This window comes from Ruditapes philippinarum, unplaced genomic scaffold (genome assembly GCF_026571515.1).
Source record: "Ruditapes philippinarum isolate M1 unplaced genomic scaffold, ASM2657151v2 ctg1686_1_1_1_1, whole genome shotgun sequence".
NCBI classification, from domain to species: domain Eukaryota; kingdom Metazoa; phylum Mollusca; class Bivalvia; order Venerida; family Veneridae; genus Ruditapes; species Ruditapes philippinarum.
The window spans coordinates 47,106-65,769 of NW_026865777.1; the positions used below are offsets into that span (position 1 = coordinate 47,106).

The 18,664-nt window shown below is 31.5% G+C and overlaps 1 protein-coding gene across 1 annotated transcript in view; it reads left to right on the forward strand.

Annotated features, from left to right (window-relative positions):
- The first annotated feature begins 4,136 nt into the window (after positions 1-4,136).
- LOC132730279 (sodium- and chloride-dependent taurine transporter-like) overlaps positions 4,137-18,664 on the forward strand; it is a 37,455-nt gene continuing 22,927 nt past the window's right edge. Inside the window, exons 1-2 of the mRNA XM_060716164.1 lie at positions 4,137-4,296; positions 11,503-11,748. Of these exons, the coding sequence (XP_060572147.1) occupies positions 11,508-11,748 (241 nt within the window). The 5' untranslated portion in view covers positions 4,137-4,296; positions 11,503-11,507. The remainder of the gene's footprint in view (positions 4,297-11,502; positions 11,749-18,664) is intronic.

Sequence of the window (18,664 nt, forward strand, 5' to 3'; positions counted from 1 at the left end):
ATAAGAAAAAGAAGTATTTGGGCCGCGTCACGACAACGACAAAACCAACATAGTGCGTTTGCGACCAGCATGGACCCAGACCAGCCTGCGCATCCGCGCAGTCTGATCAGGATCCATGCTGTTCGCTATCAGTTTTTCTACTTGTAATAGGGTTGGTAAGCGAACAGCATGGATCCTGATAAGACTGCGCGGAAGCTCAGGCTGGTCCAGATCCATGCTGGTCGCAAACCAATTATGTTGGTTATGTCAATGTTGGTTATGTCATGACGCGGCTCATTTGTTTATTCTTAACGAAAACCTACATTGTTGTATATGTCACAGTATTAAAGCAAAGCTATGAAGCACACGTTATTTGGAACAATGACCTGATTGTTTTTACCATGATTAATCTGTAAACGTGTAAGTAAACATGTGATTGATTGAACCACCGGGGAAATAAATGCATTGATTGATTAACTGATTAAAAACTGTATCATCAATAATTAAACACACATGTTGATTTGTTTTTATCCTGGTATACCAGAAACAGAAGACGATCAATTTTGGTAAAGCAGACGTCACATATTTTATACATGTATATATCTTGTTTGATGTTCCTATCTATAGCCTAATGACATGTGTCAGTACCAGTTCTGAAAGACATTTTACCAAGTGTTGTTAACTATATTTCTGAATTTTCTCAACAAAATAATAATTAAATTAGTACTGTTTATAGATTTCTGCATTTCCTTTTATTTCTTTTTTTTCTATTTTCATCTTTATGTTTTATAAAATTTGTTTCAGTCTTGACAAAATATTTAGTATAATTATCTAATAACTCCTCTTTCTTTTATACAAATTTGACAAATTGCTTCCAAGGGAGATGGTATATGCTGCATCAAAATGATGTTCCAGCGAGTTCATTAATGAAATAATCAAATCCGGTTTGGTGTGTCCTTTTTTCAAAAAGTATCGTGAAAAGCTCTATTTGTATCCAAATCTTTGTTTACAGTTTGTAAGTATTTATTACAAAAACTATACATCACTTTTACCACTTCATGATTTATTTAATAGTGCTGAAGTGATCAGATACATGTCTTATTTTTTCAACAATATGTTTACATTTTGTGAATTCCTAGATCTCACGTATCTGTTACAATAATTTAAAACTGATCAATCATTTAAAACTTATCTTAAACTTATACTGAAATGTTTAATATAAATCTTCACAGATTGATACACTTTGGTATACATTGATATGTTTCGTTTATTTACCAGATATATTCCAAATCACATGCGCACTTCTTGTTTGATCTTTTAGACAGTTTAGAAGGCATACAGTAGATAGGTGAAGTTCGTAAAAGCACATCACAAACAAAATGAATTAATTTTAAACATTGTTTTGTATCGTTTGCATATCATTTGAAACTTTAATTAGCTATGTAAACGCAATTGTTTCTTATGAGGTTCACGTTTCACATTATATATGCAGTTCCTGTTTAAAAATTCTACTGTAATGGAAAAAAAACAATTAACAAATAAAACGAGTTTAATGAAATATTGATGAAAGCAAATATCTAGCTGATGCCAAATTGTAATACCAAAGTGAGTCATTAAACATTATTATGCTTAGAAACTTAGTTCTTTCGATTTCTGTGTTTCAGATAGCTCATACATTTCCCGATAAAGCCTGTAATTATAATATTATTGTATATTACAGTGTACACGTTATAATACATTAATTAAAACACTTTCAACCTACGTGTATTCGGTATATATCCTTTTAAAAGTACATACATATTAAGTTACATCATTTTTGACTTTGCGCAAAACTTGAAGATGAAAGAACATCTTTTAACCTGGTTATTCGTTTTTTAGTAACATCAGCTTGCATTGGAATATGTTTGATGTTTAATCGTTACATCAATAAATATAAGATGTAACGTATATTTAGTAGCTCTAAGTATACGAGCTAATCTTTCGGACATTGAAATAGATAAAATGGAAGCCTTCAAAAATGCTAAATACGGCAACATTTTAAAGAAGTGTTGCATTTAATTGACAATGCTCATAGGAAGTTTATGAAAAATGTGATTATTCAACAATGAGATAATTATTTGAATGTTTATGTATTACATTACTGATGATTTAAGACTGAGTTTTGTATTGACAGTAAACATACAAAATGTATTGTTTTCAACATCTTCCAAAATAATATAATAAGGTACTGTTCTTTGAGTGTTTGTTTATAATCAATTTGATATTTTGATAACCCCTTTTGTTTGTATTTTCTTTTTTATTTATAGAATAATGAAATAGTTACTACATTTTGTCATAAAAGCACCATTGTGTAAACGATGAGGTAAAGGCGTAAAAACTTATTTTAGATCTAATGTAACATAGGATATTTGCATCAGTTATAAATTTAGATCTTTATATATGTGTTTACCAAACTTGTGATGGAAATTTACATTTAGTGACCTCAACAAATCATGGCAATAAAATGCATAAGCAGAACATTTTTACTGCTTATTTTTATCTTTTTAGGGGCAACCATCATTATACATGTGTTTTCAGTTCATTTTATTTATGTTTTATTCTTGTTGTTGTTGTTGTTGTTGTTGTTGTTGAAAAAATATTTAAGGAGTGAAATGTTTAATACTGATAAAAGTGACACGTTCTATTTTGTGTTTTTATTTTTTTAACTCTACATGTACTACTTTATTGTAAATGTAAATGTAAATAAGATACGAACTTCGATTAAAAGATCAGAATATTATTACTTATAATAAAATAAAGTAGCGAAGTTGTATAACTTTAAAATGAATACTTTGTACAGTAAAAACGATGACAGATATCATCAATTTTTGACACTTTTATAGATCATCAGTTATGACAACATAGGTTTTATTAGTATCACTTCACTTCATATGAAACAGGAAAAAATATTTAACAGATCAAAGGTTAGGAGCATTCATATATAGTATCATTTATTTTTATATATCATGACAAATGTTTATATCTTACGTATTTATTCGCCTATTTATGAACTATCTACTATACTATTAAACCCTTATCATTAATGGACTTGTCCATATTTTAATCTGCACAAAACAATTCATTATTTTAAGGAAAATCTTCAAAAATGTGTACTGACTAAAAACAAACAGTGCAAACCATGTCCAGACGGTCGCATGGATAAAGTCAGCCGCCGCCAGCAGTCCAAGGGTTAAAATAGTGTATTTGTACAGTCATGTTGTCTTAGTAACTGTACTAGTCAGTCTGCAACAGTTTTCTGTTCAGTACTTTTCATAAGTTGGATACGATGTACTATTATATAGGAATAATTTGTATTGCACTTCCTATCCTTAAACTATTTGAAAGCCAGAAACAAAATGAAACAAAATGAAATCGTTGCTTATACTTAAATGATGATCATTTTTGTATCCGATATGTATTTCTTTTATTGCATAACCAGTTGCTAGTGTTAGGCAACTGTTTAGCTAAATATATTATAATACTGTATTTTATAACTGTCATAATAATTCTGTATTAATTATTATTATTCGGCAATTAAATGACTTTAAATCAAAATAAATGTTTAAAGTGATTGTGTATGTGTTAAGAGATTATTAATTAATATTTGCTACTTTTCTGTTCAGTCACATGGCTTTATGAAGAATTGATGTGATATCTGCAACATTTGGAAATTGATATCATAAAAAATCTTACGTGAACTGGTTTCGATTTGAGTTTATTTCATTTCAATCTGGAGGGTTTCGTCACATTTCTTTTGTGATTATAATCGTACACAGCAAAATCGCAAAATCAATTGTTTCAGTATCTTTTTAAAACAAAATTTTGATTTACAAAATGGTGGGGTTGGGGTTTAAATAGCTTAAGTTTTGTTTAAACATTAGTATATATGTAATTTAAAGCTCGATTGTGAAACCTATTCTAATCACTTTAAAGTCCGCTTCCCGCATATAAGGAAACAGTAGTCAGTAGAGCTGGCTGGAACGATGTGAGCAAATAATTCAAAGTATACATTAATATATCAAGATTATTGGGATTCAACATACAGATTCCTTCCGAACTTTTCATAAATCACAACAAAATAGAAAAAAAATAGAGCGCTCAAGCATACCGAAAAATGGCGGCCATTTTGAATTGGCTACTTAACAGACGAAGCGTGAAGTAAATCTGTATCGACTTTTCCGTGAATGAAATAGCTCAGTGTAGTACGAGCGTGCGGCAGACGAAGTTGTGTGTATTCACGAAAACTCGTATTGGATTTATTTCAACGGAAAATACAAGGTACAGATTTAAAATTGATTGTATTTGAGTGAAAATATTGTATATTATTGTACTGATTTATTTTAATTAATCGGATTATATTAGATAAATTAATGTTATAAAATCGATTCATTTCTCATTCATTTAAAATGGGATTTCTTTGTCGCTATGGTAACCGTGTTTTCTCATGTTTTAATGAAATAAAAAAAAGATATGCTCGCGGTAGTTTGTAGAGTTAAAATCGATAGACCAGTATGTTTCATCTTTGGTAATTTTCCAATAGAAAGTCGTTAAAAAGCAGGCAATAAAAATAAATGTTAGTTTGATCGGTTTTATTCGGTTATTTATTCTAATGTGCTTCTTGCGTTTTTTTTATAGAACAGTCCTTTTTATTGATACGTTATTGGAACATTTTTTTGTGTTTATTCTATTATTATAATTTATATATTTTACTTTTTGTATCTTTTTCTTTAAATATTGAAATACCATTTATCAATTCTAACATCAATCAAACTACTCTTCGAAGTAACACTATTATTGGATTGTTGCTATGAGATGAACTGGTCTGAATCGGATGACAGGAAACACGTGTGTCATGAATTGAGCTGGAAATAACCGGTAAAGTCTCGTTATTTTGCTGAAAATTGGTGGAATGATAGACCTGTAATAAACATATTGTGTTATCTTCAAAGCGCAAAAAGTACTATTGCATTCTGCAGCGAAAGTGGTCTCTAATTCAGGTAACATCAGAGAAATATATTCCGAAGCGAGGTAACAAAGTATCTGAGTAGAATCTGCTTATAATGTCAAATTATTGTAATTTCGTCCCTGAAAAGAAGTTTTTGTTAAACGAGTTATCTTCCAACTTTACCACGTTTCTATTTTTTCCAGCTGTCGAAAATGGACAGCATTATAATTTTTCGAAGCTTTTGGACAAAAAACGTCCTTGTACATGTTGTAGAAATGACAAACGCCCTCTTATCCCGAACAGTCCTCAACTCCAAACATCTGACCTTGTCATATGGGGGTAGGGAATAACTTACACACTGGGAAAAATGTCCTCTACGATTCCTGAAAATGTATGATAATTTGATAATTTGAAATATGTAAATATGACTTCTTAAACATTTTGTTATGACAACAACACATGTGTTTATTCGCAATAAACATTCCACAGTGACTGCTATTTACTATCATAATGTAAACATAATACTGTTGTTGTGTTTATTAACACTGACAAAATTCCAAGAAATCTTTGGGAGTTTTTTTGCTGGAACTTCAATGAAAACATGGTTTAGATGTGAGACATTGCTTTACTTGCACTAAGTTACGACAATAATTGGAGTGCTGCGTTAAAAGTTTGTTATGATACCAGAGTAACATATTATTTCTTGCATGATTCCAGAACATGTAATATTATTGACGAACATGATATGTTCATTTCAAAGTTAAGCCTGTACATGTAGTATTATACAAACATATACCTTAATTTTTTTTATTATAAATGACATTCAGTACAATGATTGTTATCTTGTGCGAATACCAAACTAGTTTTAAATTGCCATTCATTATATATAACCACCTAAATTTCGTGCATTTAGATTTTCAAAATTGCTTTTTAACGGTAAATGGCCATTTGTTGATATAATATTCTAAAGTTATGTGTTTTTTTTTCGTGCATGTTTAAATGACCGTAATCAAATGGAGTTAAAAATTGAGGTGTTTTTTATGTTTTTGTTTTTAATGTTGAATGCTATGCAACTATTGGAAATCAAATGTTTACATTTCATTCAAAAGAATATACTGTATACGATACTTCTATACAACTCGTTCCTGTACTTCGTTTTCGTTCGATATTTCTTACATTGCTCGTGATTACAAAAACAGATTAAATACAAACCCGCCCGAGTAAATAATGAATTTATAATTTACAAATAATTTGTACTTTTCCACTACGTAACTGCATTAATTTCATATAAAGTACTTAAAATACATTTTGCGGCGTAAAGATAATAAATATTTCCGCTCGTTTCATATGATGAAATATGAGATAGTAGAATTTACTTCAGTTTTGTACGAGTCGGATAAAATCCGTTAACTTAATCAAATAAGGACTTGGTAAACTTTGATAGGTGAAAGGTGTAAATTAAAAACTAAACAGACGCAAAATAAGGGTACAATAATTTTATCGTGTGTGAAGTTTGAATAAATAAAAAGAAATTGCATGGATATTGCCATAAATAGATAATACATTGATACAATTTTTACATCCGGTTTAAATCTTATTCTTGATAAATTAAATCACCAGATACGTAATTCTTGGTGTAAATATAAATACTTGTAAGATGTTAATTGTGTCAACTTATTATTTAGATATATGATATATTGTATAGTTGTATTGTTTTTATATCACGGGTGAATGAAAGTATGCAAAGTAAATACCCCCTTCCTTAATGTGCTTTTCTAAACATATTTGGCTTTATTTAAAGCTTTTGTTCTTCTTGTATAGCTGTTGTGTTGAATAATGGCTATAATTAATTTATAAGATTGATTACTAACATATGAATTATCTGCTCTATGTTAGTATTTCTAAACGGTCCGGCACGAATGCTGTGTGGGCGACGCGGCAAATATTTTATGACGAATTGGTCCAAGCTTTACTTCATATACCTATAAAACTAATTGATAAAGTGATTATAACACATTGTTATAGTTCAAAGCTTATCATACTTGTGGGTAAAATTTTCACAAAACAAAATGTTTATTGCAATACGTGATCCAGCAAGAAAAAAGGCCAAAAAAGAAACTTTAATCAGAGCCCAAAACCTTTATATTAATAAATAGTCGTCTGGATAAATTGTAATCTCTATATAATTATACAACCTTTTGTAGACGCAGAAGTAAATATAAGTGGATTGCAACCAACACAAATCCGATAAATAAAGAAAATACCAGTATAACTTCTTGGCGCGGCCTGACCTTTTGTCGTCTGCTCAACTTAATGTGCCTGGCTGACTTTTTAAGCGATTGAATATTTACATGTTACCCTGGGCAAGCAATAATAATCCTTTATTTGATTAAACACAGGGTATATTTACTTATTGGTAGCATTGTGAACTGCTACACTTCGGTTTGTTTACTGTTGATTCTATTGGCTGTCGTACAAAATATCGGTCAAGTTTCACTTTCACACAATACCTGTGTTACTGATATGCTACTCCCTTCCAAGATTAAAGAAAACAAAAACATGTTTGCAGGAATAATTTCACGAAATGGAACCGTTTATGACATAATATTTCATCATAGATAATGCATGTCTCTAATATAAATGTGGTAATATAAATAAAGATAGCGTGTTAAATCTGTTAAAAATATGAAATGTCATAATTGTGAACAAAGTCATTGTTTGTACTGAATGTTTGTCGTGTCATGAGTGACGAATAATAATTATTGTTAAAATGAAACAATTTCTTATTGTTCTTAAAAGATGTTGTTTTTTTTTATTTTTGTAACGTATGGAAGTATCATTAGATCCAAGAATTGAAAAAAAATTGTTAAACAGATATATGCATTTTTGACGAATATAAGGCGTTTTTGATACTTAAGATATGCGTTGTTCTTAAAAGAAAAATAGTTTTTTTTAATTAAAGGCGATTTGTTGACAATATATTATTATAATTACTGCTAATTCATTGCAACGTCACCGTCTAAAATCATGAGACCATGATTTGGCGAAGCATTGGTGTATAAAAATGTTAGGTAGCTTTCAATATTTTCTTCCCGGAGTAGTCTTTGAATTTTTTTCAAGCTTTAATAATCGTGATGACAAATTGGTAAACGGCATGGATAATAGATAACCGATAAAATATTTAACAAACTACGTTACAAAATGAACCATGGCAAACGTCCATACTAGTTTTGTAATTTTCACGTTGCGAAATTCGTTTTTAACCGCTCATACGGGAAGTTATGACGCGATATAACCGACTTCTAGTGTTTATTTACTTACTTAACGATATTGACTGTATACCTTTTTGTAACGTCTGACCTAGGTCAGAACTTGGACTTGTCACTCTTTGGTAAAATGAAATTAAGTAATGTGAAAAAGTCACACATAATGTGCTTTATCAACTAATTCTTTTGACGACGTCACATTTGTTACGCTTGATGAGTGTATAAAAATATATTGATATTGGTGTTTAAAGCCAATAAAAACTCTTAATGTCTTATGATATCACATGTTACAAGGTGTTTTTGTATGCCATTGTGCCAATTTCTCCAGGAGTACATGTGAACTCTGGTTTTGTTTAATGTTTTAAAGTTTAAATGTAACCAGGGACAATTTAGTTGGTACATAAAGGATATTTACGCCATTCTGCCTTCGTTGAAGCCAAATGCCAAAGTTTTCTTCCCTTCAAGTTAAACTTTGTCGAGAATTATTTTCAGTAATAATATTCCATAATAAATTGTCAAGAAATATTTTCAGTAGTAATATTCCATAATATATGCTCTATAGTTTATGTCATTGTTGGGTGCATGAACGCTTACGAATTTTCCCTCTTTGTTCGTTTTATATTTTTGTTTGAAGAAACCTTTTTGTGAAATTAGACATACAAAATCAACACAACATCATTAGTGATCGATACAAATACGTCGTTGCCATGGTAATATAGGAAATATATATTTCCGGCAATATTTTTTATATAAATGGCACAATCTAAAGAGATATAAAAATCTTAATTAAAGCAATAAGTTTTTGGTTAAGCTTCAGATTTTCTTATTGTTACAGAAATGCGAAATTTATTACATATACTGATATAACATAAGTTAAGCCCCCTTTCTCCCGGTCTTAGGGCTCGCTCTTAACGCTATTATTAACAATCAACCGCTGCGTTTCTTGGGAAATCCAAACAAATCATGCCATTAGAAAACACATCACGTGTAGTACAGAAATAATGTAAGTGATTTTCTAGAGGCATGCGGTGTGTTCATCATTAACATGATAAAAATCAATACAGCTTGGTAAATTTCCATAACATTTTCAGCTGTTCATCGTAAAATCGTATAAAACACGATATTCAGCGAAAATCCCAGCTATTTTAAACCTACATTGAATTTCAATATAATATTTTATGTAAATTGTTTTATTAAATACAAAACCATTAAAAATGTTCAGTTTAGATATGTTTCTTAGTCACTTTTGATAAAATTATGTTGAATAGGTGAATTGCCGACCATTGTAGTAATGATTTAAAGAACTAATAATGTATGCCAATCTGTGTGACCTTAGTTAAAAGTATATATTGTGGCCTTCACATTACATACATGTACGTGTACGCTGTTCGCAATAGAGAACATTTGTAGCAGTCAGTAACCTTTAAACATCTCACCATGAGTTAACATTGCATCACCTTATGCTGGTTTCTTGGCAAGACATGATTTTCCCAGTAAAAAGTTTCCACGTTGTGTCATTTATCTTCTCATACAGTACTACGCATCTTGAGTGATTGCAATGTGGGAACTAAACAAACCGTTATTCACGAGATGTTGTTGTTGTTGTTGTTATTTTGTTGTTTTTTTCTTACTTTTTCGTAATGCTATATATTTTGGGGGTATTTTCACATCTGTGCAATTAAAGTTAAGGTGAAAGCATGCACCCTTGCCATTATTAGTTTTGATTTGGTTTGTCGCCATGTATTATTTTTATTATTGTTATTTTTATTATAATTCTTTTATTTATCTAATTTTCATTTCAAAGTGCAAATCTTTGTAAGAATACTCCTCAGATTAGTTATTTACGACCTTAGTAAACTTGAGTTTGAGTTTATTATTACATGTACTTTATTAAAACATTAATGAAATTAAACAATTATGTGTCGCGAAAATATATGACGAATCGCAACTCGGTTTACTATAGCATGAAAATCGTTACATAGGATCTGTCTTAATGCATACCCATAGTTAATTTATGAGAAAGTAAAAGAAATATACGCTCGTCGTAGTATTTGATTTAATCAAAATTTACATAATGTACATATAAATTATCATCATTTTTTGACGAAGAGAATAAAACCTGTACTTTTTCATTAGATATAAATACAATGTATGAAGTTATATATACAATGTAATTGTAGTTCATTGGGAGATCAGATGTAGGGACTATATTTTATCGACTTTCCATGGCCACAGTGCATATTATGTTTACTGACCAAAGTCAGACACTAAGTTAATAATTATTTATTTGCCTGGTGCTGGCCGTTCTCCAAAGGTCACTCCACCATCATAAAATGTCATAAACATGTATGTAACAATGATTTTAGACACAGAGATAAAGCAATATCTTTTTAAACATAGTTATTTCCTTTTTATTTGAATAGTACATATTAATAAAACGATTAATTGGAAGTTTTAATTGGATATGTAGACAGATAATATCATAAATTGTGTGTATAAGTCGCCTAGTTCATAAAATCCTGCATAGGAACAATCTATTTATAGTAAAAAGGAAAAAAACAAGAGAAAATATCTTGTACATGCAAATTCACTACAAATATCAATATCTCTAAATCAGTCTGTATGAGTCATTCCGAATAAAACAGACGAGGTGCATAATACATCAAATAATGTCGGGGATTTCTTGTCAATCTTCGTAAATCTTCGTAAATCTTCGGCAATATACGTATTTATGTATTCTACCACCCCTCTAACGTCTACTGCACGGTCATCGTAATTTCTGCTTATTTGTGATAATCAGTAAATGTCAAATGAATGTAGAGGTATAATAACAACGTTTTCAAAAACATATTTCGTTGTGTGTGTGTGTGTTTTCTTTTTCTTTTTTTTCTTTTGTGATTTTAAGTGTGAATATCCGTGCTGAATGTATACTTATGCATACTTTTCATCAATAGTTTCCCTGTTATCTTCCTTCTATGTGATAAAAGTTATTATGTTTTATAAAGATAACTTCCGTAAATTAATTGACTGGCTGAGGCCAGTTAAGGAAAACGTGAAAAGCAGTGCCTTACCGGAAAAACAAATGATAAAATATACACGTACTTAAAACAGAACCTTTAAAGTTTAAATCTGAATTTTAAAACCTATACGCAATGTTACAAAGTAACAGATGTGGTATTGATATTTAAGAAATACAAATACATGAGAGTAAGGACGCATTTTATAGTTTAAAGGTTTTTTCTTACCTTGGCGTCTCGATTTATGTCATTCCAGAAACCATGGCAACGAACGAAAAGATGAAGGAGGCAAATCAAGAAGATTATCGGGAAGAACGAGAGCCTTTAGAACCATCTACCCCAACGGACACCGCTACCTTATCAAGCGAGGGTTTGAAACCTGGAGTGCACGAGCGCGAGCAATGGTCTCGAAAAATTGACTTCTTGTTGGCGTGTATAGGATTTTCTGTGGGTCTCGGAAATGTCTGGAGATTCCCCTTCTTGTGTTACAGAAATGGTGGAGGTAGGTAGACCATTGTTTTATCAAATTACTATATTATTCTTTGTATATATTTTATTTTGTGAAATTGTTCCAGAATGCCAAACTTTAACACATAACAACTTATTTCTTAAGTTTGGTTACAAGTCTCGCCGTCTTTACTAAGATTTGTTAAGAGACTTTAGAAGAAGAAGACGCATATTTCACATTTTCACTTAAACATTAATGTCACTTAATACGATTATACCTATATGTCTGGCCTTCTTGCGTGCCTTTCACAGCAAAGTATTTATATATGATTAATCGGGCATGCGCGCTGTTGATAATGATACCGAATGTTTTACAAAAAACATTTATAAACCTGTATAAATATTTTCTTGATTACTTTGTTATCTTGGCTATAATTCCTTTAATCCGTATTTTAAGTTAAGAAATGTGTGAAACCCTTGTGTACTTTCCGTGAACAGTTTTTACTGCTTGCAACTTCTTCCTGATAAAAAAAAATATATGATGCGCTTTAGAAAAGTCTGGTCGTGGGAATTCAAGATAGGGGTCTATGATATGTGATCATAAATCGATATCATCATCATTATAGTGTATGCTACGAACAAACAAATGTATGTTGGGTAATATTTCATACTGATATTTTATGAGTGTACGTCTGCTACCATCTTATCAATTTTTGGCGTATATCTGGAGAAAACAACATTTGCATGATCGATTTTTCCCTGACATGAAACTATTCCGATGCTAAATCCCCAAAGTATTTGTATGATGTAAAAAAGTAATGGAAGATATTTCAGCTAGAAAACTGTATAAATACGAAAATAAAGTTCTGACTTGTCAGATTGATTGGGGGAAAAACAAGTCGGAAGTGTTTGACCGGCAAGCACTGAAGTGAATTACATTTTAGAGTGCGTGATGAACAAAATACATGTAACAATATTCGTCTCCTTTGTCTGCCATTTTCGTTTATTATGTTTCGAAGTACTTGTGGAAAAACTGGTGAAGAAAACACGAACATTTGTATCAGAATCCCATAAGAAATAATACAAGTTATTCTAAAGGCATTGTGTGTAAACTTTCGAGATCCAGTGGTGATCGACTACCTCAAGGTCTTTTTCAATGGTGTCTTTTTTGTTTAGCGGTGTTCATTATGTCGATCAGTTTCAATATATTGCAAGTATATGTACCATATTATATAATAAGCAGACGAACATTTAAATGGTTTGTAACATTAGTATGAGAACAGATGCTACGAGTGTCCCGTCATGATAACAGATGCTAGCTCGCGCTGTGTGAAGATGAGGCTGAATTTGCGCGTGCTCAACAGCTGCAGACGATAGAAAAAAAGATAATTTTGTTTTATTTAGACAATAAACCGGTGATGATTGGAAAGTGTACGGTAATCCAATCAAACTGTAAATGTTGATGATGCATGCGCCAGTCATTTTTAAACCCCGGATCTCTCCAACCTCGACGGAGCTAGGACGGTTGTTGTAAGATCCTCATTCTGTTACGGTTTTAGCAACATCTTTTATCCATTTTTTGGGCTCGACAAAAAGCTATTTGTGCCATAACGCAGACTGTCGTATACATTGAAGGAATATGTGAGGTTCCCTTTTAACCCGGCGTCTTCGGTTGAAGTCGAGTATTAAGAAATACCCAAAACTGGCTTATTTGTCGGTCAAATTAGATTTCAATTCTGCGTTGAGGGACACATACACATTTTTGCGCATAAATATATATGGTCCCCTTTTGTGGCAGTTGTCTTAATCCTTTATTCAAAAGTTTAATATTGCCTTTGGCAAAAGTTGTAAGGTCAGATGTGTAGATAGAGGTCAGATTACTCCGGACTATTTTTTTTTAAAGTCTTATAAAATTTAATCTAATTCATTCCTTTTATAAAGATTAGGCACTTTACTAATCTCAATGGCTAAACAATGGAGTCATGGCTTCAAAATATAAAGTTTGTTTGTGTGACCAAGTATAAACGAACAAAATGTAATCTATTTTCAAATATCGAATTTGTAATGCACTCGCGAGTATAACAAATGGTTTTAAATATCAAGGTTAGCCAAAGAGTTTTACGATTTTTTTTAGGGAAGACCGGGTTTCTTTTATAGCTGACTTATTCTTTTGTAAGAAGCTACTTAAACTTGTGTTTTGTTCGACAATTTGAGAACATTTACGCAGACTATCTTATGAATGAATTGCAGACGACAAACATTCTTTTGAAATGCAATAATTCAAAAACTATATCGCGATCTGATACGGTAGGTTTCAATACCAACCGTGATATTAATAGTATTAATGTTTGCTTAGCTAGTTTATTGTCAGCTCTCTTTAAAGACCGTAGAAACTATGTTTATTTACTTATAAACAACTTTGAAAAAAAATACGTCCCACCTGTGACCCTGACCTATAAACATTTGATGATTTATATGTGCCTCAAAACTTATGATGTATGTAAGGAGTGTTACATGTAAGTGGACAACAAGTTAAACTTGTTGAGCTAGATGTTCATAAAATGACGTAATGACAGTTCACCTTGTCGATGATTTATAACCGTCCTTATCCGAAAACCAGCGGCTTGCCCCTGATTTGGTTTGAATCCACGCGGTCAGCAATACTTAAAACTTAGGTTACTAGTCCGTCACGTTAACCACTTGGCCAAGTCGCCACTTAATTGTTTATTTGGTCGGGTTAAAATAAAAATAAAATACAATCACATGTTACATTTATACGAATAGTTTTAACAAAGAAATTTATTCAAGTTCTTAAAATAATCTGGCACGTGTGTTAGACCAATTTTCACTTTGTCACGTGTGACACATTAATGTCTCTGCTGTCTAATTGACTAACATCTCTTTTTAGAAAATAATTCAGTTATCGACGTATATCTGTACCAAAAGAATTCTTGCAGTATCGATCCACGATATAGAGAAGATTTCATTAAAGCAAATTTGCTTTTAAAATCAATACAGCCTCTTCAAGGTGGTTGGTAATAAGTTACTCTAGCTTCGTCTCCTAAGACAATTGTTTGTCTGCGACTGTTTACGTGACACTGAATAAATTGAGTCTCTTTCTACTTGTCGTTTGAACTTAATCTGACATTATAGAAACAGACAAAATAACACAAAATAAAAAGTATCAAGTCTTTCATATCCTGTTTAAAGAACTTGGTGGTGTGTGTGTGTATTCCAGGCTTTATGAGGGTTCATCCGCCCTAGCAGGCACTGAGAGTATGGGCCCCAGAATTTTTGAACTTTTAAAGACGTACGCGTTCATATTTCTTGGCATACTGTAACAAAATTTTCTATACAATTGTTTATGAGCTTAAGTTACTGGCTTCGCGTAAAAAATTAATGGTGCCTAAGTATGACGGAAAAAAGGTATTAGCCGATTGGAAATTTTTTGTGGTAATATTTGAAGAAGCGTATTGCAGACTTTGATATCAATAGCAGATGGGAGTATATCGTGAAAACACATGTTTCACGTAATATTTTACTCTCCGTTTACGTCACACATTGGGTCTGTTTAATAACAAGCGAAGGCGATCTGGGGTTCATTAGTTCGGCACCATTAATGATCAGTTCTAAAAAAAGATTGTTTCTTAATATAACAAGTATTGAACGCTCTCTAAGAATGTTCCACGCGAACTCAAAATACGTCTGCTCCACACATAGGGTAGAGAGTCGCGCCGCCATTGATTAATCAAAGGAAAAATAAAAGCAATATTGTTGTTAATTACCAACAGTTTTGAAAATTCAACAAGATCTAGTTCTTTTACACAAAGCACCTAGCTTTCAGTTTGAAATGTTTTGAACGGGATAATTCTTTTGTTAAGTTGAAGAATTCCAATCTTTTCTTTTTCAAGCTTTTCTTTGTGCGGGCACCAAGGTAGAGCGACTATTACAAACAAGTTTAATATATAGGGGTTTTTTTTTTCAGATATAAAATGTGATCCCTCTTGTTCTTTGCAGGAATGGATGACACAACTAGGATGGTCATCTATGTTTCTTTACTTTGCGAAACCCACCCCTTATTTTTAACCTACTTGTTCAACGAGAGAAAGCCATAGGCTTGACACTCGGACTTAAATTTGCTAATCCTGATCTTAGTATTAAACTTGATCCTGTTTAATCCATGATTACAGACGTCTTAAATATTTAACAATACAAAGAGTATTTCTGACTTTTAACATTGACACAGTAAGGGAAAACTTAAGCCTTATATTTAGAGTGCTTAAATTTGGCATTGGTCACTATTATTAAAAAAAAATACGATTAAAATCCAAATATTACTGTTTATTTTGAGATTATAAAAGCATTAATTTCATATACAAATATAACAGAGAAACATGGTTTGATATGTATCTAACGAAAAACAAAAAGTAAAATAATTTTGTATGCTACGTAAAAAATAAATACTCAACATTCGGGAGGATTACAAGCCGTAAACAGAACCTGTATGTTTTATTAATTAAATGAAGTACTTCTTACGTTTTTCTTATCACATAAATGAAGGAAATAACATTGCTTTTAAGAATTATCTTCGGAAGCAAAAGGAGAAAAGATTTAACTTGTAATCAAGAGGTCTTGACAACAGAAGAAAGTTAACTGTTACTTCGAGATATTATATAAAAAACAGCGTGTGGCAACGAAATGATCATTTTCCCGCATGTTACATGGAAGCCTTTGTAGGTTTCCCTTCAGATAAATAATATCGTTTAAAAGTAGACGATTCTAGTCCAGAAGTATCCGTTTTTGTCATAAAAGCGTTTCCGCAAAGTCAATCAACAAACGTTTTGAATTGTTTGAACACCTCTTAATAAATAGATAGTTGGTGATATCAAAAATAATAATAATACTGCATGTTTGTAAAGTTGATCTTGACGATTATATGTGTAAACACGATTGCGGTCGATTTATGAAGTTATTTCACGTTTTTCTCTAATTCAGGAAGTTTGTTGAATTATAAATTCGATATAAAGATTTTTGACACGTTAAAAGACTGTATATTAACGGTTATTTATGTATTGTCATATAACCGGTAAAGAATCTTTGAAACTTATAAAACGGACGGCTGTTGCAAGGTTGTAGATATTTCTTATTTCAACTTCATAAAGCAATTATTCACCTTTAGGGGTCCCTTATTTTGGTGTTTTTCCGTACTAGGTTAGACTGTAGTAATTACATATAATTGATAACGTGTTCTTCATATTATGATTCCTAATATTGACAAAAATTAGATTTGAATGTTTCCTTTATATTGGTAAAGAAATGTAATAAAATATAACCAGTTAATTCTTATGTTAAATGAGTTTACCGCACTGTTGTTCTGTGATTACATTTTAAAAGAGGTATGCTCAAAGAACGAACGAGGTGCGTGCCTCGTTAAACTAGAACACGTTCTGTATGTAACGTATAATTAATGAAAACATATAACGAATCTGATTTACAGTAAAATTCATTCTATTTGAAACGGAAGTCAAACAAATATAATCTCCAAATAGTTTTTTTATTTTGCAAATTTACAGTGTAACACATTTGTCATAAACTAAATTGACTAAACCATGTATTATATTTTATTACCCATGCAAATATTTAAATACTCCACTAAATCGTTGATTTCATTGACGGTATCGTATAAAGTTATATATTGAATGGAGGGAAATGCTAAATGACTCGGTTAAATTGCAGTCCATTCAAGTTAATGGATTGAAGCGCAAACTAAAATGAATCTAAATTTATCGGCAGTGTAATTTCACAAATCTTTAATAAGTTAATGGTACTAACTTGAATTTATTATGCTTACGCCACTTTGCAAAATTAACTATGATACATTTATATAACTGGATTATTTTCCCTGTATCTTAACTTAAGGTCCTTAACATATTTTGAACACTTTCATTTCTAAGAAGCGCATGTTTTGTTTCGTGCAGTGTAATCAACCTTGAAGCAAGGTTACAATTAAGTGGAAACTTCCGTTGTGACGTAGATATATAGGACAAATAAGTAAACAATGCATTTACATTGAGCCGCGAGGTACACATTTCAATCTAATGACATTTTACATTTTTTCCCTTTTCTTAATGCATATTTACATTATTATACTTATTTAGTGGATAGCTTAAACGCATTTACCCGAACTAGTAATACATTGTAGTAAATGGGTTTAAGCTATCCACTGAATTACTATTATAACTAGCGAATGACGTCAAACACAATAAACCCAAGATAGGCCTTAAAGCGACATAGGAGTCACTGACCTATTGATGTCCCTCTGTCCCATTTTCTAAAGGTGTTTAAGGATAGAAAGCCATCATTCATGCATGCATAGCAAAAACGGCCAATTCTTTTTCATTTTCGTTTCTCACATCTGAACTTTACAATATGACCTCTCTGCCTCGGATAACCTTAAACAACTTGGTTACACACTGGTCCATAACATAAGGATAATGTATTCTGGAGGTTTACAAAAAAACTTGTGATTTTAGGCTAGTATAAATTAAAAAAGACAAACCTTCACTAGACACAGCTCATAAGTAACACCAAGTCAAGTTTCAGTCTCATTCCACGTACTAACATGGCACAATGAGGTGACAAACAGAAGGACAAAAGGTTTGGATCTAAATATCTGAATCAATGTGTTGTCCTTTCAATTTTGAATTTCCTTTTATAGTATAACATTTCCAGTTGGTAGATTAAATGTTGTTGTTAGAGTATTGGGTTTATTCATAAAACTTCTAAACGAAAACCGAAACCATAGAAGCCAAATGGCAAGTATGCATTTTGTCGACCAGAATTAGAAAGATAGAAAGCAAGATGCTATCAGGGAGTAGACTGACCTCTCTGTAAATGTCAGCGTCGCAGATCAAACGAACCAGACTATTCATATCTACAACAAGAAGAGCAAAAAAACACTCCCATAAATG